Consider the following 20,599-nt stretch of genomic DNA (forward strand, 5'->3'; position numbering starts at 1 on the left):
ATGAAAGCCTTTCCGGGTCTCGTCCTTCTGCATCCATAAAATGGGGAGAATCAACTAGCCCCCCACCCCCCTCCAGTGGCAGAATCAAAGGAGGACGTGTGTGAAGGTGCTCTGCAAACCAAGATAACTTCTAAGTTAAGGAGATGCTGAGTACCCGACGGATCTTTCAGGGACAGAAACATCTTGGAAGAACAAAAACAAACAAGCTTCGTATCAGAGTGTGGTTGCTTTCCTGTTCTGAAGCTGGGTACTCGCGGACAATGGATGGCGTCAGGGATTCATGTTCTGTGGACCGAGAGGGGAAGAAAACGTGCACAAGAACCACGTCTGGTAGGAGTGACCTTATTGTCCGTTGTACATTTTCTGTTCCATTTGGGTACAATGTTCTGAAGACCCCTTCCTGAAGCTGGAATGAAATCCTTGCAAACTAAGGAACGGGGCCCACATTCCATCACAAGTAGATGCCCCAGTCTGAGCTAAGACCGTGACAACTGCTTTCAGGTGTTTGCTAGAAGCTCTGAGACAAGGCCTGCCTCCGCCATAGGCTCTCTTTCCCATCTCCATGTTTTCTAGGTGGGGGCAGAGTGGGAGAGGGCAAAATTTAGGGCAAGGCTGGTAATAGGGACTAAGTGATTTCACGGAGCCAGCCCCCCTACCAGGGAGATCTGGCTCCTCTCCCCCAGCACCGCCCCTGGGCGAGAGCGCCCATTGTCTGCTGTCCCGGTCCCAAAACAATAGCAGCCCAGGGAGTGACTGCAAGGGATCTGAATAGGGTGAGTTGGCACTCCCGAAGTTGGAGCCGGGCCAAGCACTTCCAAAGTTGTACAAGAACAGGCCAGCTATGTTTTTCTGGGCACAGTGTGTGGGTAAATTAGATCTTTAAAACACTTAGGCAGGCTTTTGTCACTTGGTGTTAACTATGTGCCTTGCAACTACTTTAATTGGTTTCGTGTCTAGAATGAGGGACTGAAATGGAAGTGCGACTCTCAGGGGAGCAGTCCTGGCACTCAGATGGCTTGTCATATTTCTTTTTTAATCTGTTGTTCTTTTCCTTAAGGTGAGGGAGGTAATCTAATTATCTTTTGGAAGAAAAGCTCATGTCGCAATATGTCGGTTTGGGCTGCTCTCTTGTAACATGGCCCCAAGTGTGGGTGGAGGGAAATGAAATGGGATGTGGGGTGTACCTGTGAGCTTTCCCGCTCAAAAGCCAGGAGACATTCCCCCTACAAGGCGTGAGGGAGAGAATAGTTTAAATGGGCACTGGCATTGGAAAACTGAATCCGAGTCCCACTCTACCTCCCTTGGCTGTGTGACTTTGCGCTAGTCCCTTGCTGTCTCTGAGCCTGTCTCTTCAGTTGCAAAACTAGATTGATTCCATCTCGGAGTGGTTGTGAGGCCGGAATGTAATCACATGCCCAGAGCCCATCCATCCTGGTGTTTGGGGGGAGGGGCACATGGGGAGCGCTCAATAACCAATGGCATTTATTATTGAGACATTATTATCATGAGCCTCCTGTGGGCGCTGTCCATTGACCAATCCTTGACAGTCCTGTCACCAAGAGAGCTGACCCAGCCTCCCTTTGGTGTAGAGCTGTTTCCCTGTCCATGTAGAGCTAACTCACCCAGAGTCACTGACCACAAAGTGAGGAATTATTAAAAACCCTCCAGGGCACACCATAGGCACAGTGCCTGAAGGTGCCTCTTCCCCAGATTGCAGCAATTCATCCTGAAAGAGGTTCTGTGGGGTAGACACTCACTGCTTCTCGGGCTGTTTGGAGATTTGCTGAAGGAGGACATTCTGGTCCTGGGAGTGCTCTGAGCCAGGGCTCTACCTGCCTCTTTCCTCCGAAGAGCAAGGACCAAACCTTGACTGGGTTCCAGCAGCTACATAGTTTGTCCTTCCTATCTTTTATTCTTTAATAAACAACTGGTAAAAATGATACACAAACATGGCAAAAACTATATTTAGGTAGAATCTAACCATCCATCTATCCATCATGTATTTATCCATCCATCCATCCATCTACCCATCCATCCATCCACCCATCCACCCACCCATCCCTTTATTATCTATCATCTACCTATTTATCTATCTATCTATCTATCTATCTATCTATCTATCTATCTATCTATCATCTAACATTTATCAACTATCTAACCTATGTTTCTAATATGAATACAAGTAGGACCATATTTTTTTTGTTCTGTACTTTGCCTTTTCACTTAATATACCATAGACCACTTCTAGTTTCAGTGGGTATATATCTACTTTTTACAAATAGTGGCACAATATTCCCTTGTCTAGATGCACCATGAGCTCTTTAACCAACTGGCTATTGATGGACATTCAGGTTGTGGCAAGGACTTCCCTATTACAAATTATTCTGTAATGGAAATCCTTTTGCAGAGACCTTGGCACATGGTGTGAGAAGGCAGGGTAAATTCTTTGCAGTGGAATTGTTGGCTCAAAGGGGATATGGATTTTAAATTATGATCACATTGTCAAATGGTCTTCTAAAAAAGATCATCCCTATTTATATACCCACCCAAGGTATTCTCAGGCCAAATGCTCCCCTTACATTTTACTTATTTATTTTTAAAGATTTTACTTAGTTATTTAACAGAGAGAGACACAGCGAGAGAGGGAACACAAGCAGGGGGAGTGGGAGAGGGAGAAGCAGGCTTCCTGCGGAGCAGGGAGCCCGATGCGGGGCTCGATCCCAGATGCGGGGCTCGATCCCAGATGCGGGGCTCGATCCCAGGACCCTGGGATCATGACCTGAGCCGAAGGCAGATGCTTAACGACTGAGCCACCCAGGCGCCCCTCCCCTTACCTTTTAAACCGGTGAATTCTTTGCCTGGCAGCCTGGCTGGGGAAATCTTCGTGACGATAAAAGCAGGCTGTGTGACAGCAGTGCCAGTATATGTGACTTTTACGGATACTCTGCTCATACCTCTCACAACGCTGTGTTTTTGTTTATGCTTTATTTATATCATCCAACACAAGCAGCCTTGTATCTTATTCCTGTCACAGGTTTTATTCACTTTCTTGGCATTTCTCTCAGGGTTTTATTAGTTGTTTCTTGTTCCAGCTCCTAAAATTTTTATCACCTGCATCCTGGGGATTTGGTTGTACTGAGAAGGTGATGAGAATCCTAACGGACTGGGGCAGGAAGCCCGATGTCCCCAGGGCACCGTTCCCTCCCCATTTCTGCAATGATTCAGGGAACCTCAGAGTCCTGCCCTTCCCCAGGGGCCTGCCCCACGTGCGGACATGAGGTGCTTCACGTCCCTGAGAATGAACGTGGGGGTTTCTGCTCAGGCAGCTGGAGAAACCCAAAGCCAGGAGAGAAGTTGGAATCTGGGGTTTTGTTACACCTCTAAAACACCAGGCCCAGATCCAAATGCTCACAAACTTTTTATCCGAACCGTGGAGCCCTCTAGAAATCATTCTAAACTTGCTCATTGGAAAGTGGGTCCAGGAGACAAGGGAGTAGGAAAACCCAGTTGAATGAAAAAAAAAAAAAAAATCACAAAACTGTCCTGCAGAGACCCTCCAGTGAAACACAGGCTTCTGTCCTCTACGAGGCAAGGTCTTCTTGCTATGTAGTGGGCTGCAAGTTGTAGACTGAAGCAAACAATGCTGGTGATGTTAATTACTGTGTTTTGTGCTCTAATATTTTGCCTTAAAAACTCCTGGTGCTGATAAGGTGCCAGGGACTATAACCTCCCCCAGGGAAGCCGGGGAGTCCTATTTTGAGCAACCATGATCATGATGTTAATGCCCAGGGATCAAATCCAGCCTCATGCAGTGTAAAGTAACTTTTCCTTGCCAGGCACTGAGCTATAGCCTGGAAATTTGGAAAAGGACGTATTCCGTCTTTACTTTTTATCCAAATACTATTTATAAGTTTACACAAATAATTCAACACATTTATGATAGTGTCTAAAGCATTCACCAGTCCTATCCTCTAATTACAGAATTGTATGTTGAAGACATAAAATAAATATCTGGTGTGGCCCTCCACAGACCCTGCTTCCTTTTGGCATGCGTATGTGAGCTATTCGGTTGGATTTAAACCAGTGGCTCTCAATCAGGGTGATTTTGCTGCCCCTTCACAGGGGCTGACAGCGTCTTGGCGGGTGGGACAGGTGCTGCTAAACATCCCACAACGGACAGGACCAGATACCATCCCTTCCCACCCCCAAGACAAAGAAGCATCTAGAAGCATCTAGAAGCATCAACTACATTCAGTCCTCAGGAATCTTATCTCCTCCGCTGTCAGAAAGCCCCCGTATCTTGATACTGGGGATCTCCATGCGTTCATAGATTTCAAGATCATTTTCCAATGAATTAAGATAAAAGAAGAAGACACCACGATTGGAGGTTTGTTTTTTTAAAAAAGAAAACAATGTTTATTAGGGTATTCTGGGGTGGAGGATGGCTGAACAGACTACATACGTACATTCTATAATGCTTGAGCAATACGTTAACAGAAAATTCAAACATCACAAAACCACTTCCAAAGTCCAAAGAGCAAAACTTGTACTTCTGTATGTAGGTGTTCTTCCACGGGTGTTGGTGGTGTGAGGAAGCCATGTGGGGATGGCCCAGGAGAATGCACGGGTGCCTCAGGAAAGCAGATACACACGGCGATGAGATACATGTATTATCTCGTACAAGTGGGAAACTCAGGAAACACATGGTGTCAAATGGAGACCAGGAGGGAAGTCGCTCATCTGGATCCTCTCCTAACTGGAGGCTTCCATGAAGCTCACTGCACCCCTCACCCCAGCTCTGATGAGGCTGGTGTCTGGCCCCCTCTCCCAGGAGGGAAGTCTAAAACCATCCTAAAAACCAGAATCCTTATTCTATTCAACCTGAATGGTTAACCTACATGAAACAGAAGGAACAGAAGCGGAGACATACCCTCGGGTTAAGAGTAAAAATGCCAACACCATCTAAAAGAATACAACCCAAAAGCCCACATCCGGAATCTCACATAGCTTCTCCGCAGGAGGCGGATTAAACAAAAGAAAATAATTTCAATACCTAAGGGATAATGCACAGGAGAGGAGAAAACTCTTTAAAGAAAACTCTGTGGTGAAAAGCATTCCCTCTCCTCCCTTAGGGGAGAAAGAGAGAGAAGAGAAAAGAGAGATAATTAGAAGAAATATAAGGCCCTGGATTTCAGGTTTCTGAAACCATTTCTTCAACCCTCTGAGGACAATCAGCTATCTCTGAATCCAGAAAAGTCTCATTACTAGAAAACCACAGCCAAATAAGGCAGGGCGATCCGTGAGTGGGTTCTGCAGTCCCCGTTCTTTTTCCCACATTTCAGAAATGCTTTTGGCTAAAGCTAAAAAATAAAAAGCCAGATTCCAGATCAAGCACGCTCTGCACACCAGGAGGATAATGCCGGATCACACAGCCCTGCAGAAGTTGTGACACAGAGAGAGCAAAGGAGCTTTTGTGATGGAGCCGTAAGTGCCAGAAGTCCTGCCCTGCCCCGGTGACAGGTGACAGACCTTTACCTACTCAAAAGAGCCTTGCGTTTCTTCTATCCGCAGCATCGCCTGGGTGTTCCAATTCTTTATCCTACTTTACTCATCTTATAATCTGTGTTATATTTGCTGCCATCAAGGGTCTTTGCGTACTTCAAAGTTTTGCTGTTTGAATGAACACTGCTGTCTATCGGCTTTCCTCCTCTAGACTAGCAGCTCTGATATCTCCCAGTCCCACCTGCGCCCCGGCTGGTACCTGAGAGCTTGGCCAGTTCCACTGGCATGGCTACCTGGCCATGCTTACAGCCCTCTAAGGCCTCAAAGGGTGACCTCACTTGGTCCCCCGTGGCAGTCTGCCCGGCTTCAGCTGAGAATGGGTGCATCTGCCTTCTCCATATTGCTTGAGCTGCGCGGGTTGCTGTATGCCTATTGATTGGGACTTACTAATTCCTAGAGACCGAGTCTGGAAAACGGCTTCTTGGACAACTTACAAAGAGAATTTAGATTCTCTGAAGGATGTTAAAGTGAAGGATTCTGCCATCCGGAAAAGATGGGTGTTTCCCTAAATTGCTGTCAGAGGGCCTTGTATTCTCAAGTTAATCCTGGAGGAGTTTCAGTCCTGAATGATGGTTCACTCAACTGGAGTAGAGTTCCATAAATGTGCTGATTTGAAGACCACCTAAGTTTGCTTCTCAGGATGCTGGCATAGGCCTCGGCTTGGCCTGGGCTTGGTGGAGTGGCCCACCTTTCTGGCCAGTGTCTTGTGCTTGAGGCAGATTAAAATACCAGCAGACTCACTGGCTAATTTCCCATGAAATCTGTTTACCCCATTTGGGGTCCTGTCCTTTCTGGGACTGGCTGGTTATGCTCAGCTCGTCCTGGGGACAAATGCTAATTTTTCATCTCTCAGCAGGAAACACAGTTGGCAGATTTAAAGCTGCTTTGATTCTAATGCTTTGACACTTCCTTCCAGGTCACCCTCAATAACCTCAGGACACCTTTACTGTTCTGTACAAGAGCTCAGTGCTGGCAAGACCATGCGGACGGACCAGTTCTTGCTAGCGTGTTACAAAACCAAGCCTTTCGATGCCCCAAAGTTTTTCGTTCACCCAACGTCGTTGAAGTACCTACTGTGGGACATGCTTTCTCTTAGGGGAGGCTGGGGGGAGCTCCATAAAGAGATGTTCAAATGAAAGAAGGGGCTGATGGTTTCTGGCCAGAATCTTGGTATTTTCTATAAAATGAAAGTGGGGCATGGTAAGAAAACCCGGCCTGGGATGAAGAGAAGAAAACCCGAGAAAACCTTTTATTGCTGCTGGTGCTGGGCTTGGCAGCTGCCCTGGAGCAAAAATAAACTCCTCATGGCAGTGGGACAAGATGCTGATGTTGGCACCTGCCAGGGGCAGACAGCCCAAGTCACAGCTGTGCTGGTCAAATGAGTCTGGAGACCTTAGGGGGCGAGGACCTCAATGACTGGTAACAGGCTGTGGTTCTCTGCAGGCAGTTTACTGAAAACAGGGTTTGTGCGCCCCCCTACCCATCTGGGCTGGATCTCAGAACAATCAGAAGTGCAGGTGGCGCTTCCCGCTGAACAACCCTAGGCTATCTCCTGGAAGGGAGGGGGGAGCTCATCAGAGAGCACCGGGAGCAACAAAGGGATGCCTGGTGAGGATGAGCAGACAAGACCATCCCAAGGCTAAGAAGAGGGAGCTCAGAAGAGGGGAGGGTTGGATGGAGGAACTTCCTACTTGGGGGATTATCATCACCCTCAGATTGCCTGACTCCTGAGAGAGGCTTCTCTGTCTTCAAAAAGCCAGGGGTCCACGTATAATGGGCATCTGGGTAGGACTACATTTAGAATGAATCCACAGGAAGGGGCCCTGTTAAATACTTTAATGATAAAGAACAGGAATGGGCACTGGGGCACCAGTAATTGACATGAAAGAGAACAGAGTCAGCCCACTGTCTTAAGACAACTCTCCTTGTGAAATGAAATGTCCCATCAAACACACCCCAGGATGGAGGCAGCAGCAAAACCCACAGATTTAAAGCCTCTGCCGGGAGAATGTGTTCAGACATATAGTCCTCAAGAAGAATTCTAGATAACAGATTTAGAACAAACGGTCACTGGAGAAGAAGAACTGGGTCAAGAAGTGTCAGATATATACATGAGATTCCTATCTTAGGGATAAGAAGAAAAGGTAGCTTCTAAGGGTTTCCAACTGAATTCTCAGCTGTCCTACAGTTTTAGAATCTCTAAAAAGAAATTTCTTCCGATGTTGTCCAGATATTAGCTCTGGCTTGTTTTCCACAAAGGCACTGCTGTCTAATTCAAGGGACTCTGGCTATTCTTGTGAGGACAAGGTTCCTACGTGGATCAAGAAGGAACATCAGTGGACCGCATGACCCATTCACTCCTGGCACCTGGCCTCGTGCTGCACCTTGATTTTGCTTCATCTTTCCAAACTCCCTGAGTTCAGGGCAGACAGGTCCTTCTATCATCCCCGTACCCAAACCCTTGGCAATTCATGCCCATCTGTTGCCATTGCTTTTTGGTCTTTCTCGAAAAGATGGGTCTCCCATGGTCTCATTTGCTTTATCAAAGAGCAGAAGCAACAAAGATCACAGGGGTATGAATCCAAGAGATCAGGAACAGCGTTGAAAGGGAATTAGAAAATGCGAGTTCATTTAAGCAGCCCTCTCTGATCTACAGTTCATTGACTCAAATAAGTCATGCATGTCGGACTACATGAATGAAAACTTTTTTTCCAAATGACAGCTCCTCCAAGGCCACTATTTTGTAAATAGTAACAACAGAAATACATTTTTGCTAGATTCTAAGAAAAGAATTTGCTAATTATACAAACTCCCACTGTTTTTATATCTCTTTTCCCAACAAGCACTTAACACTGACTCAAAAATGCTTCCGCTCTCCTCCCTTCCTAGTTCAGCAGATGGAGCGTTTGGGAGTGTCTACTTTAGATAGAGTACAAAGGGACAGGTGGGCGATAGGATGCAGCTGGAGAGGACCCATCCTTGGAGCGTAGGCATGACAGCAACACTTTTCATATAGACCAAATCAAAGGCCACAGAAGCCTGGAGAAACCCTGTCCCATATTTGATTAATTCAAAGATAGCTTCTAAGACATTTTTTACTACAGGATAAAGAATTGTTAAATAATTTTATTTTTTTTTTAATGAAAACCACACTCCTATTATACTCTGGATACAGTTCGCTATACTTAATAAAAAATAATCTGTGTACTTCTCAACTTACGCTCTCGGGACTTGAAAAAATCAGATATGGAAAAATAAACATGGAAGTGGCATTCTGAATATTTCTCTTTATTGTGCACTTCTTCCTTCATGTGCTCTATTAAAAAGATACTCAAACAGATATTGGCCAAAGATACTCAACATCAACGTGGAATGAATGTGCTTCCAATCAGTTTGGCAATAGTGCCCTTTTTTTCATTCTCTCAAATAAGCAGCAGGGCATGGCTAGACTTGACGTGGGAGTCATGGTCTACATGGACCTAAGTTACTGTTTTTGTGTTGTCAAAATCAGCTACAATGAGATGCTTTCTGCAAGAGGCCCAAATCCCAGCAGATGGCGGTACCCGAAATGCAGGGACTGAGGGACAGGAAGTAATCATTTTTGCTGTCAGCACTGCTGCACAAGGAAGTCAAAGATTTAAGTCACTTGTCTGCTTTAGTCCTGGGGCAAGTGATGGTGTTTCGGGTTAACCGTGTTAAACTGGGACTTACACGGAATGGCAGAAACACCTGCTTGGCATGAATTTGTAAGAATCTCTCTAACGTGTTGTCATTGAACATCCTTTCCCCTGTTTATTTCATCAGCAATTTATTTTCAAATTTAGAATTTGATAACTCTAATATGCTTCTATCTGTGAAGAAAAATGAGATCTTTGTTGGTGATCGATGAGGCTTTCCCAAATTTAATTTATGGGGTGCGCATCCCCGTGTTCTTCACCGAAGGCTATCCTTGTTAGCTCTGATAACTCCTATTTCCTCTTCAGTCATCTGAAGCTAATTACAGCCACTGTTTACTGCAGAAGGAATCAATAGCTTTCTACAGTAGATCACATAGAATCAGACCCAGATGCAATTAGTCCAATGTAGATACACAGAGATACCTTAATTAAAACAAAATATGGTAAGAGATATGCTCTCATGGAGGACCGGAATTCCAAATGTTTCGACACATTTAATGTGTTTATTCAAAGTAAGAGTCTTTACGAAACCTTTCACTAATCAAATTTGTTTGATAAATTTTCCTTGAAAACATTTTGAACTGAAAAAACACAGTATTTAGTATTATACATTTATGTTTATTAACATTTGGATATAAATGTACTTCAAACACCAATAGAGCTAAAAGACTATGCCTTTATCTTGGATTGAATAGATTTCCCACACCAGTGATTTGATTAATTCTTACAAGGCAAACATCAGCGGGCAAAGGGGATCAGTATGAACTGTGCACCTTGGGTCCCTCCTCCAGCCCCTCTACTGATGTGGGGAGAAGTAATGCTCCCAGCACTCTATTCAGGTGGATTCTCCTATTCTCTACTCAGTGTTGGAGAAGCATGGCTCCTAGCACTCGATCACTGTAGATTCTGAATGTCACCATCAACCAGACTTCAAAAGTGCACTTCAGGGTCTACTTGTTTAAGGACGAGAATGATGGAAGGTGATATGCAGTGAACAAGCAAGATGCCTCGTTTCCAGAGTCCTGTTCTGGTCCACGTATCTTTGCCGGCCAACTCATCTCTACAGGCCTATCGTTGGTCCTCTTGATCCACAAGCCTTTCTTTCCACAGAGTCAGTCACAGTCTGTCACGGAGGACACATAACAAGATGCGTGTAGATTCCTGATGACCTTCAGACCAAATCCCTCCAAACAGTGGCCCGGTCATCACCATTGAGTCAAGACAACCGTTAGGAAAACAACTGTGTGCCCTGGCATGGATATGCTTCAGAAAAGAGGGCGGGATGTTCCTGTCCCCCAGCCCAGTCAAACCTGCCTTTGTCAAGTAACCTGGAAACCAAGGTACTGGATTATGTCAACTGGCACAGGGGCCATCGGCTGTTGCAGGGCGTTTACGAGTGGCCGCCCGTTTCCTCACAGGTATGCACGTTTGCATTCCAAGAAATGATAAAAGACAACACTTGGCTGCTCTGTTTCCTCCTGCCTGGCCACAGTTACGTGATGCAGAGCTTTCTGCTAAAGCACGAGGCCCCTCAGTCTGCTTTTTGAAAAGCTGTCTTCGTGAAGTTAATATTGGAGCTAACACTACTTACGAGAGGAAAACGAGCTCCATGTATTTTGTATTAAATCATCAGTAAAAAATGAAGACAATATCATTACTTTCAAAATATAGAAAGCCAATAGTTGAAATCATTTAGTAGTAAAATTTTTTTTTCTACATATAACCTCATACTTGTAAAGAGTATTAGAGTGACACGTCAGGTATATTTGACTCTGGTTAGTTAAAGGGCTTCTCCCTCATGTAAGGCTGGGGAGAGTGTCGCTCAGTGATCAAGGTACTGCAGAGTTTCAAGCACACTCGTCCCCTCTATTCTGACTAGAAGACAGACACTACATTTGGATGGGACAGGTGTCCTTTGTTTGGTAGGAGAGTGTAGAACTCTTCACAGTACACAAACAGTGTGGAAAATGCCAGTACATATAGAAAGGTGAACATTGGCGCAAGCTTGTTTGTACTAAGTCCATCAAGATCCTCTGGATGAGGATCTTTGCTTTGTGACAAAATAAGCTTGCGCCCACCCATGTTAGGCTAAAGTCATCAGAAACCAAAGCCATTATAGGAGATACGGAAGATTCTTTAGAAATACTAAGTCCTTGCTTTGCTAGGAAAGGCCAGAGTTAAATTGTTAAAATCATCCCTATCCTCATCACGTCAAACATGGGCCCAGGTGGTTTTATAGCCAAATTTATGCACTGCCCCTCGACAACACTGCAGGCCCCAAAGCCGACTATATCGGTTAGCCCATAGAAGCCCTAAGGATCACAAGAAGATTTCTTAAAAAAAAAAAAAAAAAAGGAAAAAAAGAAAAAAGAAACAAAGAACAAAGACAAAGTTCCAGTTGGATGAAACTGTTTTTGCAGTGTCTCAACTGAGCTCCTAAAACTGGAATTTCAGATATACAAGAGGACAGGAAACAGATAGCTTGGTTTTTGTCTTTTTACATGTCCATATTGTTGTTTAAATGCGGCTACGATGTTTCTGCCAAAGATAAAGATAATAAGGTGGACAGAGTGGTTACCACCAGAACCAGCAGTGGGCTCAGACCGCAGCTTGAAGGAGCAGCCATCGATTTTGTGGTTATGTGGCTGGAAGGACCAGCGAGACCATTCTTTTCATAATCACGCTGTAAGAGAGAATATTTTCATTGTCACCCACCGCATGTATTCCTCCTATCCCAGTATATTTTAACCACACTCTTTCTCTCTCCCACCCTCACCTCCAACTAGCTATAGCACTCATCAAAGCTGACCCAAGCTAGGACCACAGAGACTTCAATTCACTGACTTGTAGTTTTACGGAAAGGAATCATGAATCTGGGTGAGAACTGGATATACGGACTTCTATAGTTTATGATAAACTGGCCAACACTTGCTTCTTGCTCCTCCACTATGGATTACTGAAATCCACTTGTGGGGCAGCTTTGCATCTTCCTTCACTCCTACCTTCTGGATCTCCCTGTGGCTAGGGCAACATGGAATGCTTCTCCTGGTACTGACTGAGGAGGAAGCCTATTGTCCCTCCCCATCCGGGAGGAAGGGCAGGAATAATCATCTCAGAAAACTGGTCCAGGCAAGTATCAGTTCACTTGGAGATGGGCCACAAATCGCATTGAGATGGGCAGGGCAGTCAGCAACTTTTCTCTCCATTTGCCCTTTCAACCCTAGATTTTCTAGATGAAGGAGCCTGCCCCGCTCATCAGCTGGAGAGCCCACACCAGAACTCTGGCTTTCGGACTCCCAGTTGGCACAGCTGTCCTTCCCTAAGACGGATGCCTCCATCCCCACCACAGCACCCACTCAGTCCCATAATGCCACATCCCGCCATAATGATCGGCACGTGACAGCATCATTCATCTCCTCTGTAAAACGGGGAGAGGAATGGGGCCTGCCTCAGCTGCGGAGGTCAAAGGAACCGTAGACAGAGGACCTCTGGTAAGCAGTGAGAGTTGCTGAGTCTTCTCTGTGCGGGCTGATTCTACAGGACTGTGGTCACATAGTGTCTGGCATTGGAACAATGGTATTTGTGCGGGGTCTGGCTCTGAGATGAGGATCCTGGGTCCCACATGTAGTTGGAACTTTGTGCACTGGGATGCGAAGACCTCACTTGGCTCAAAGTGCAGAGGGACATGGAGGGTGCTTTAGATCTTTTTCCTAGACCTGAAACCTCATTGTCTTTGAGCCTTTACATCCTCACCAGGGGCCCAAAGGTTCTGTGTCTAGAAATGCAGGAAGACCCAGGGAGAAACATAACTTACATCAGAAAGACAGAGGTGTGTACTGCCAGACACATTGGATTTCAGCTTCTGTGCCTGGGGAAAGACAAACACACACACATAAAATCACTCAGATACAGTATGGAATAATGATTACCAATGATCCACTAATCAGTTGTCTAGGGCAGGGCCATTGATAGAAATATGTGAGCCACATCTATGAGCCCATACATAATCTTAAATTTTCTAGTAACCACATAAGAGATAAAGGTGAAGATAATTGTGATAACATGTTTTATTTAACCCAATATATTATCATTTCAACATGTAATCAATATAAAAAGTTATTAATGAGATACTTTATTTTTTCATACTTAAGTCTTCAAAATCTGGTGTTTGACATTGCACATCTCATTTCAGACCTGCCCCATTTTAGAGTCTCAGAAGCTACCTGTGGCTGGTGGCTAGTGGGGGTAGCACAAGACCAGGTTACTATAGACCAAGTTTTGTTTTTGCTTTCGTTTTTTGTTTTTTTTGAGAGGGGAGAGGAGATAGAGCATCGGGGAGGGGCAGAGGCAGAGGGAGAAAGAGGATCTTAAGCAGGCTCCACGCCCAGCACGGAGCCCAACATGGCGCTCGATCTCATGATCCTGAGATCATGACCTGAGCCAAAATCAAGAGTCGGACACTTAACTGATGGAGCCACCCAGGCGCCCTAAGACAAAGCTTTGAAGTCATTCATATTCAGAACTCATTTATATCTCTGATTGTTCATTTTGGGGACATGACTTTGAGGTAAAAATGTCGCAATAAAAATCCACATTCATTAGTAATATAGAGATAGGTTTTCTGAAGCTTGTTTATTCATTTGTTTTATTCATTGTCTCAGTCAACAAGCACAGAGCTATTTTCCAATGCTGGACATCAGGTGATAGGACCAAAAGGATATGGTTGCTGGGCTCATGGGGCTGCCCTCTAGTTGAGTAAACCACTCATGGCTTGGGAGTTATGGCACATGACAGGGATTCTTATAGACGGATCCCCTGGAGGAAGAGTGGCAGCGGCTCCCTGTCTCCTCACATTGGAACTAGTCCCCACTGAGCTTCTACCAGAGAACTGAGTTGAAGGAAAGTTTCCATCGCGCAAACAATTACAATAAGACCTGTTGACCCAATACCGCCCTTTTGTTTTGTAAAAGAAAACAGAGTCCAGTGAAATTAAGTGACTTTTCCAAGGTTACATAGCAATTTACTGGTAGAGTCAGGATATAGACCAGGTGTCTAAAACTTCTGAAAGAAAATGTGCTCTTTCCTCCATTACAGTGTTTCTTCCAGGCAATCCTGGCATGCTTGACTCTTCATGCTCTACCTGCCCCCAAATCCATAAGAAGAACCTCCCCCCCTTGAGCATCTTCCCCCAAAAGAGGAGCCTGTTAGCACCAAAAACAGAGAGCTCATGTGCCAACAGGATGACTCTGGTCAAGCATCACACCTGAATCAAGGAGTGTCTGGGCAACCAGCTCTGAGTGAATGGCAATGGGCAGGCTGCCTGGTGTAAGAAGACTTCTGGAACTCGTTGGAGACATGCTAGGCTGATGATGGCATATTCACCCAAGGAGTAATTTATTGACCATAATGCTACTTGGGAGGCATCATAATCTTTACCTATATTTGCATATACCAGCTGTGAATATGAAATAGAAACCTTTAAACAGGCATCAAGAATAAGACACTGTGAAGCATCCCCAGGCTGTTCAAAGGTCACTAAATGTTATGTATAAGAGGATCAGAGGAGAAATGGGAAGAGGAATTGAACCTTACCCAAAAGCCTACTTTTAATCTATAGTAATAGCAGATCTGGTCCCCTTGCATTGTTACCTGCAGAGAATAATGTACAGAACTTTACATGTTTTATTTCTGTTCAAGATTGGAATTGTGCCCGGATACCAAAATGGCCTTAAAACATCACATTCTCTTTTTTCTTTGTGAGGCCATAATCTACAAAAGACATAAACCCTTGCTGTGGGCCTTTGCATAACTAAGAAGTTCACTAAAATGTGCAGAGAAAGCAGCCTGACTTTTAGTCTGAGACACATTATGCCTTCAAGTTGTTTCTGGGCTTAGGCCTCCATGTTCTAAACCACAGGCCTTTAAGTTCTAAGGGTCAGGCAGGCCTCCTTCTTACTTTGTTCTGTATGATTAGCACTGGAATGTAGGTTTTTACTCACTATGTACACAATCCGAGCTACTCATTAGCTATACTTAGTCACTTCAGGAATGTGTCGAAATACTAGTTCAATGCCCATCATTATTAGATAATTATAAAGGGGATTCTACCAATGGATAAGAAAAGTCTTCTGTCTTAACAGACTGTCTTAAGTGGACTCTAGATCTGCAGAGGTAGATTTCTGACCCTCACTGGTCACCGAGGGTTTCACGCAGCATGCAGGTCTATAGGCTTGCAGGCTCTTGCCTTCCATCTGGAAAGAGCGGGGATTACTGCTCTGTCACACAGGAAAATACATTTAAACCAGCTCCAGGTCTATAAAGTCTCTGAGCTCTTTTCCCGCCAAAGCAGGCATCTTGTTGGCATCTATCTAAAGGAAATGGTCAGCGAGAGGCCTCGTCTCCCTATAGCCCCATTGGCTTCACTAAAACTAGAGGCAGCATCTCCAAGCTCATCTTGCCTCGAGGACCATTCCTGTTGGCATAACTGGATAACCTGCAGAGCAAAGGTAATAATGTACACCCAGGCCCCTGCAGAGGCTCTGAGAAAATGCCTTCTCTCCTGTTAAGCACCTTCCCAACCCACCAAAGCACTTAGCACTCCAGAGGCTCAGCAGTGCATGCACAGAGGCCTTTAAATGCTCTGCTCACACAGTGTATTAACACAGCTTCCCAATGAGAGGTCTGGGTAGAAACTCCCAGCACCACAGAAGCAGAGCAGAACAGCCCTGGATTTCCACCTGAACTTCGCAGGAACCACAGTAAGGTCCGGCGGTCTGATGAGAAGGTGAAGGGCAAATGTTACCAGTTATTGGAATAGCAGGTGGCACCTGGGTAACAGAATCAGAAGACTGCTGATAGACATGAGATTTTTTCCCAGCAAACCTGAAGTGCATACGACAAGATGAGGGCCGTGGGTCTGCTGCCTAGACTCGCTAGCACCAAATATAGGTGGAGCATTACCACACGGGGCGTCTGGCGCCTCTAAGGGTTTGTAAGCTGCACATGGAGGGGCAGAGCCTGGGAGTTTAGACCCGTGTATGTCTGGCTGCTTGCATGCTTGTGAGTCTTGTATGCAGTCCAAATCCATCTGGTGACACTGAAGGTCAGAAATCTCCTAGGCAGATCCAGAGTCCACTTAAGGAAATCTGGCCCTGAGAGCTCATTTTAGAAGGCTAAGCAACCTGTTATTTCCACATTTGAAGGGCTTTTATCCTGAGCATTTCTGGCAACATCATCAAGCTATCACTGTCTTGCTAATCAGATAGGATAAATGCAAACATAGAATTACAGGGTGGCCCCCACCGTCAACTATTGCAAAGAATACTTATATACTTTAAACATCGTCTCACAGGTGATAAAAATGGGGAGGGTCCCAGGAAAATTAAAAAAAATAATAATAAAACTTCCGAGACCTTGTAAGTTATAAGAAGAAACGAGAAGAGTACTTCTTACTGCTGAGCCCTAACCCCGTACAAAGGGTGGAGTAAGGGAGTGCTGGCTCAAGGTCCTGTCTGTGGACCCAGCAGCCTTGCTCATTAACGACATTCGCAGGGACCCAGCACACAGCGTGGCCAGCCCAGACCTGACACCAAACCTTACAGTGTGGCTTTAAAATATGACATTTCCTAAAAAAAAAAGAAGAGAGAAGGATAAAGAAGAGAAGAAGAGGGTGGATTTCATTTTTCTAAAAGTCCATTTTAACTACAGGTACGACATGTTGAACAAGGAATTCTTTCATCTCTTTTAGGAAAGAGTGTTTCCTAGCAGCTAATTCATACTTCTGTGGTTATGGGGGAAACCACCTGACTCTGAGTGGAGGGGAAACATCACCAGCAAACCATGGGACCACAAGGTTTCCATCTCGAGGATGGGGAGATGAAAGGGACTGGTGAAGCCCATCTCCAGCCCAGCAGCCTTGCTGTCATTGTGGAAAACTGGAGAACTTGTATTCAGGCACCTCCTAAGCCTTGTCCCTCCAGCAGTGTTGTAGAATTGTCGCTGGCAGTAATCTGCTAGCCCAGGCACGTCGGGTAATAGAATTTCCACAGCACTGTAACTGTAGGGCCAGACCTCGCCAGTCCCTGGCACCAGAGGGTTAATAAATGCATTAGATGCTGTTAACCTCTGTTACCTGGAGTCAGACCTATGACCCTCCTGCTTTTTACCCCAGTGATTAGCATTTGGAAAGTCTGCCCCGGTGCCAGTAGCCTTCCTGTTCAGAGCGCACAGACACATGCCTCGCCGGGAGCCCTCCATCCAGAGCCCTCCCCCTGCCCTGGGACACGGCATAGACACACGAGCTCTGCCCGCAGTAGGCTCTCCCAGAGCCTCGGGGACGAGGCACGCTTTGGAGGCGCACACTTGCTCTGTTTATGGACTCGGAGACTTAAGAGCGCCCCGAAGCGGAGCCTGGTCTTTGCGGCCCCAGGACTCCGTTTCTATAGAGAAGTCAGGGCTTCATCTCGGGGTTTTAGGCAGCTGTCAGCCAGCAGGCCGTGGAACATTTCTCTACTCTCCGCCACGAATGAGGGGAGCCAGTTTCTGCTCTACCTCCAGAAAATAAAACCAGAGGAAGTTGCCCAATCCAATAGCAACAGCCTGTCCAGGCTGCAGCCAAATGGTCATAATTAATGATGCTTCTGGTTCTTTTCTCCCTTGCTTTACTGATTAGAGAGATTTGCTCTATTAGGAACCTGTGTGCTTAATGACAGAATACAAATAATAGACAGAGAAATACACAGACTGTAAAATGCAATCAACTTTGCTCTCCAGCACTCACTAAGTACCTAGCTGCATCTATCACACTTGTCAATACCAGTTTATTAGCATGTGAGTCTCTTCTTCAGCATAAATTGGACCTTTGTGAGGGGAAACCATTGCGTGAGTTCTTCCTGAAACAGCCATTCCCCAATCTAAATCTATACATATTACATTTTCGGGTAGGACAAGACATAAGAAGGAGGGTGTGCACCCAAGTCTGAAGGTTACCTGAGCAGAGCAACCTGCATTTTTACATTGCATTTAAAAAAAAAACCAGACTCCCCTGACTATAGACTTGTATGGGCAGTACTTACCATATTGCAATTCTATTGTGTACTTGATACGTGTTTGTCCAAATTAATTTCTACACAAAAGAGACAGAAAAAAGGAGCTGCCTGCTAGTAAATCCCAGCTAAGGAATGGTGGTCTGTCCAGGGCTCTGTAGAATTATGCTCTTTTCAACTTTTTGGATTTTGCCTGCTGGATTTGGGCAAGCCTGGGGAGGTTTTACTGCTGGTCTGGTCACAAGCCGTTGGGCAGCCTTTCCAAAATCCCTGCCACGGTCTGTTTTGAAACTCACCTTCCTACTGATCTGCTTTTCCTACAAACTTGGTAACAACCACTTGCAACCACTGGTCTGAATAATGTGCAGTAAAGTCAGCTTGCATAAAACAAGTGGACACATAAATAAGACCTGCTCTGAGCCCCTGGGCTTGGATGTTTGTCTTCTCGAGCCCGTGCTCAGCAGGGAAGGGATCCATTTCTGCCAGGCTGAACTCTGCCAGCCCCATGGACCCTGGTGCAGGCTGGGGAAGGGCTGAGGGGCTATGAGGAGGGCAAAGATGAGATGGGGCAAGTGTCTTTCTGAGAAAGGGACGGCTTTTTTACCCACTCTCGGCAAGGCACCGTGCCGGAACTGAGCCGGGGCCAGAAGACTTTCATTACATGAAGCTCTAAGAAGGCCTTATAAAGATATTTCCCTCAGCATCCGTTTGGGAAGGCCCACTGGGTGCCAAGTTTCCCTTAGTCTGGTACGCTCTGGGCAGGTTGAGCCTGGTCGTAAGATGGGGGTGGGAGAAAGGCTTTGGAGGCCTGAAGTCAGGCTTCCTTACCCAAAAGAAGTGCAGGCTCAGATCCCAGTTCGGCTGTTTAGACAAGGCCTCCGAAGTCAGTGCAGTGAACTGAACGGAGGCCAGATTGTGGGGGGGAGGGCTGGGGGGTCGTAGCCTTGAAAGAGACATGGATTCATGTTCTTGAGTCTAGCAGGTCTTGGATTCCTGGCACCCATGGGGTATTCCAAGTTTAACAGTGCAATTCAGGTTGAGCTTAGGGCCAAGCCTAGAGTAGAAACCCTCTTACCTGACAGGTTTGGGGACTGTGCCCATAGATTATTTGTCAATTGAGAAGTTAAAGGGCAAAATCACTAAATCACTCAGAAATGACAGATTTGTCCCAAACTTTTTATTTCAAAGCTGTTTAAAAAAAAAAAAAAAGAGGAGAATAAGAACACTGAACATGAGATCTGCTCTCTAAACAAAATTTGAAGTACACAATACAGTACTGCTAAGTATAGGCCCAATGCTGCACGGCAGACCTCTAGAACCTATATTCATCTTGCATCACCGAAACTCTACACACACTGAACAACCACTTCCTGTTTCCCCTCCCCGCAGCCTCTGGCAGCCACAATTCCATTCTTTGCTTCCATGAGTTTGAGGATATTAGATATTTTATGTAAGTGGAATTATGCAGTCTTTGTCCTTCTGTGACTGGCTTATTTCACTTAGCATAATGTCCTTCAGATTCATCCCTGTTACGGCATATTGCAGGATTTGCTTGTTTTTTTTAAAGCTGAATAATAATATTTCATTGTATGTGTTAAATCAAATATCTTAATTTCAAATCTGAATGTCAGTCATTTATTGATTTTTGGGGAAATGACCAAGACCACTTTCTTTAAAAAAGTTTTTTGGGGCGCCTGTGTGACGCAGTCGGTTGAGCGTCCGGCTCCTAGTTTCGGCTCAGGTCATGGTCTCAAGGTCCTGAGATTGAGCCCCGTGTTGGGCTCCACACTCTGAAGCGAGTCTGCTTGAGATTTTCTCTCCCTCTCCCCTCTATCCCTCCTGCTCGTATGTGCACTCTCTTTCTCAAATAAATAAATCTTTAAAAAAGAAGTTTTTTAAAGAAAGAGTTTGCTGATTGGAGTTCCCTGGCTTATGTTCTGCAGAAGCTACACCTATAACTAATTCATGGTCTACAATTTCCAATTTTAGTTTCTTTAAAATAGGAGTGACATTTGTTTGATACCTGCAGAGGAATTTCAGAGCAGAATCTTTTTATATTTTTATAATTTTTCTCAGTCTTTTATAATTTTGCCTCACTCACACATAATCCAAAGGCATTTTTTAAAGGAATTTGGCTTTCTCAATGTATTCAACTTAGTTTTCATCGAAACAGCTATGGTTTCTTTTGTGCTCCTATTTCAATCCTTCATATAATACTGATTTAAATTTGTAAGCAAAACACCAACCATAAAAGCATAAAAAAGGTTTGAGAACAAACGTGCCTGACTCTTTTTTTTTGTTTCCATTTTTTTTATG

The 20,599-nt window shown here is 45.1% G+C and overlaps 1 protein-coding gene across 3 annotated transcripts in view; it reads right to left on the bottom strand.

The window, feature by feature from the left end:
* Positions 1-4,421: 4,421 nt before the first annotated feature.
* The window catches only part of GFRA1 (GDNF family receptor alpha 1), a 222,076-nt gene continuing 205,898 nt past the window's right edge, over positions 4,422-20,599 (bottom strand). For all 3 annotated transcript variants that reach the window (XM_032422964.1, XM_032422965.1, XM_032422963.1), the window contains 2 exons: positions 13,054-13,107; positions 4,422-11,922 (listed from right to left, as the gene is read on the bottom strand). In XM_032422964.1, coding sequence (XP_032278855.1) covers positions 11,767-11,922; positions 13,054-13,107 — 210 coding nt within the window. In that variant the 3' untranslated portion in view covers positions 4,422-11,766. The remainder of the gene's footprint in view (positions 11,923-13,053; positions 13,108-20,599) is intronic.

The sequence above is a fragment of the Phoca vitulina genome, unplaced genomic scaffold (genome assembly GCF_004348235.1).
Source record: "Phoca vitulina isolate PV1807 unplaced genomic scaffold, GSC_HSeal_1.0 scaffold28, whole genome shotgun sequence".
In the NCBI taxonomy this organism is placed as follows: domain Eukaryota; kingdom Metazoa; phylum Chordata; class Mammalia; order Carnivora; family Phocidae; genus Phoca; species Phoca vitulina.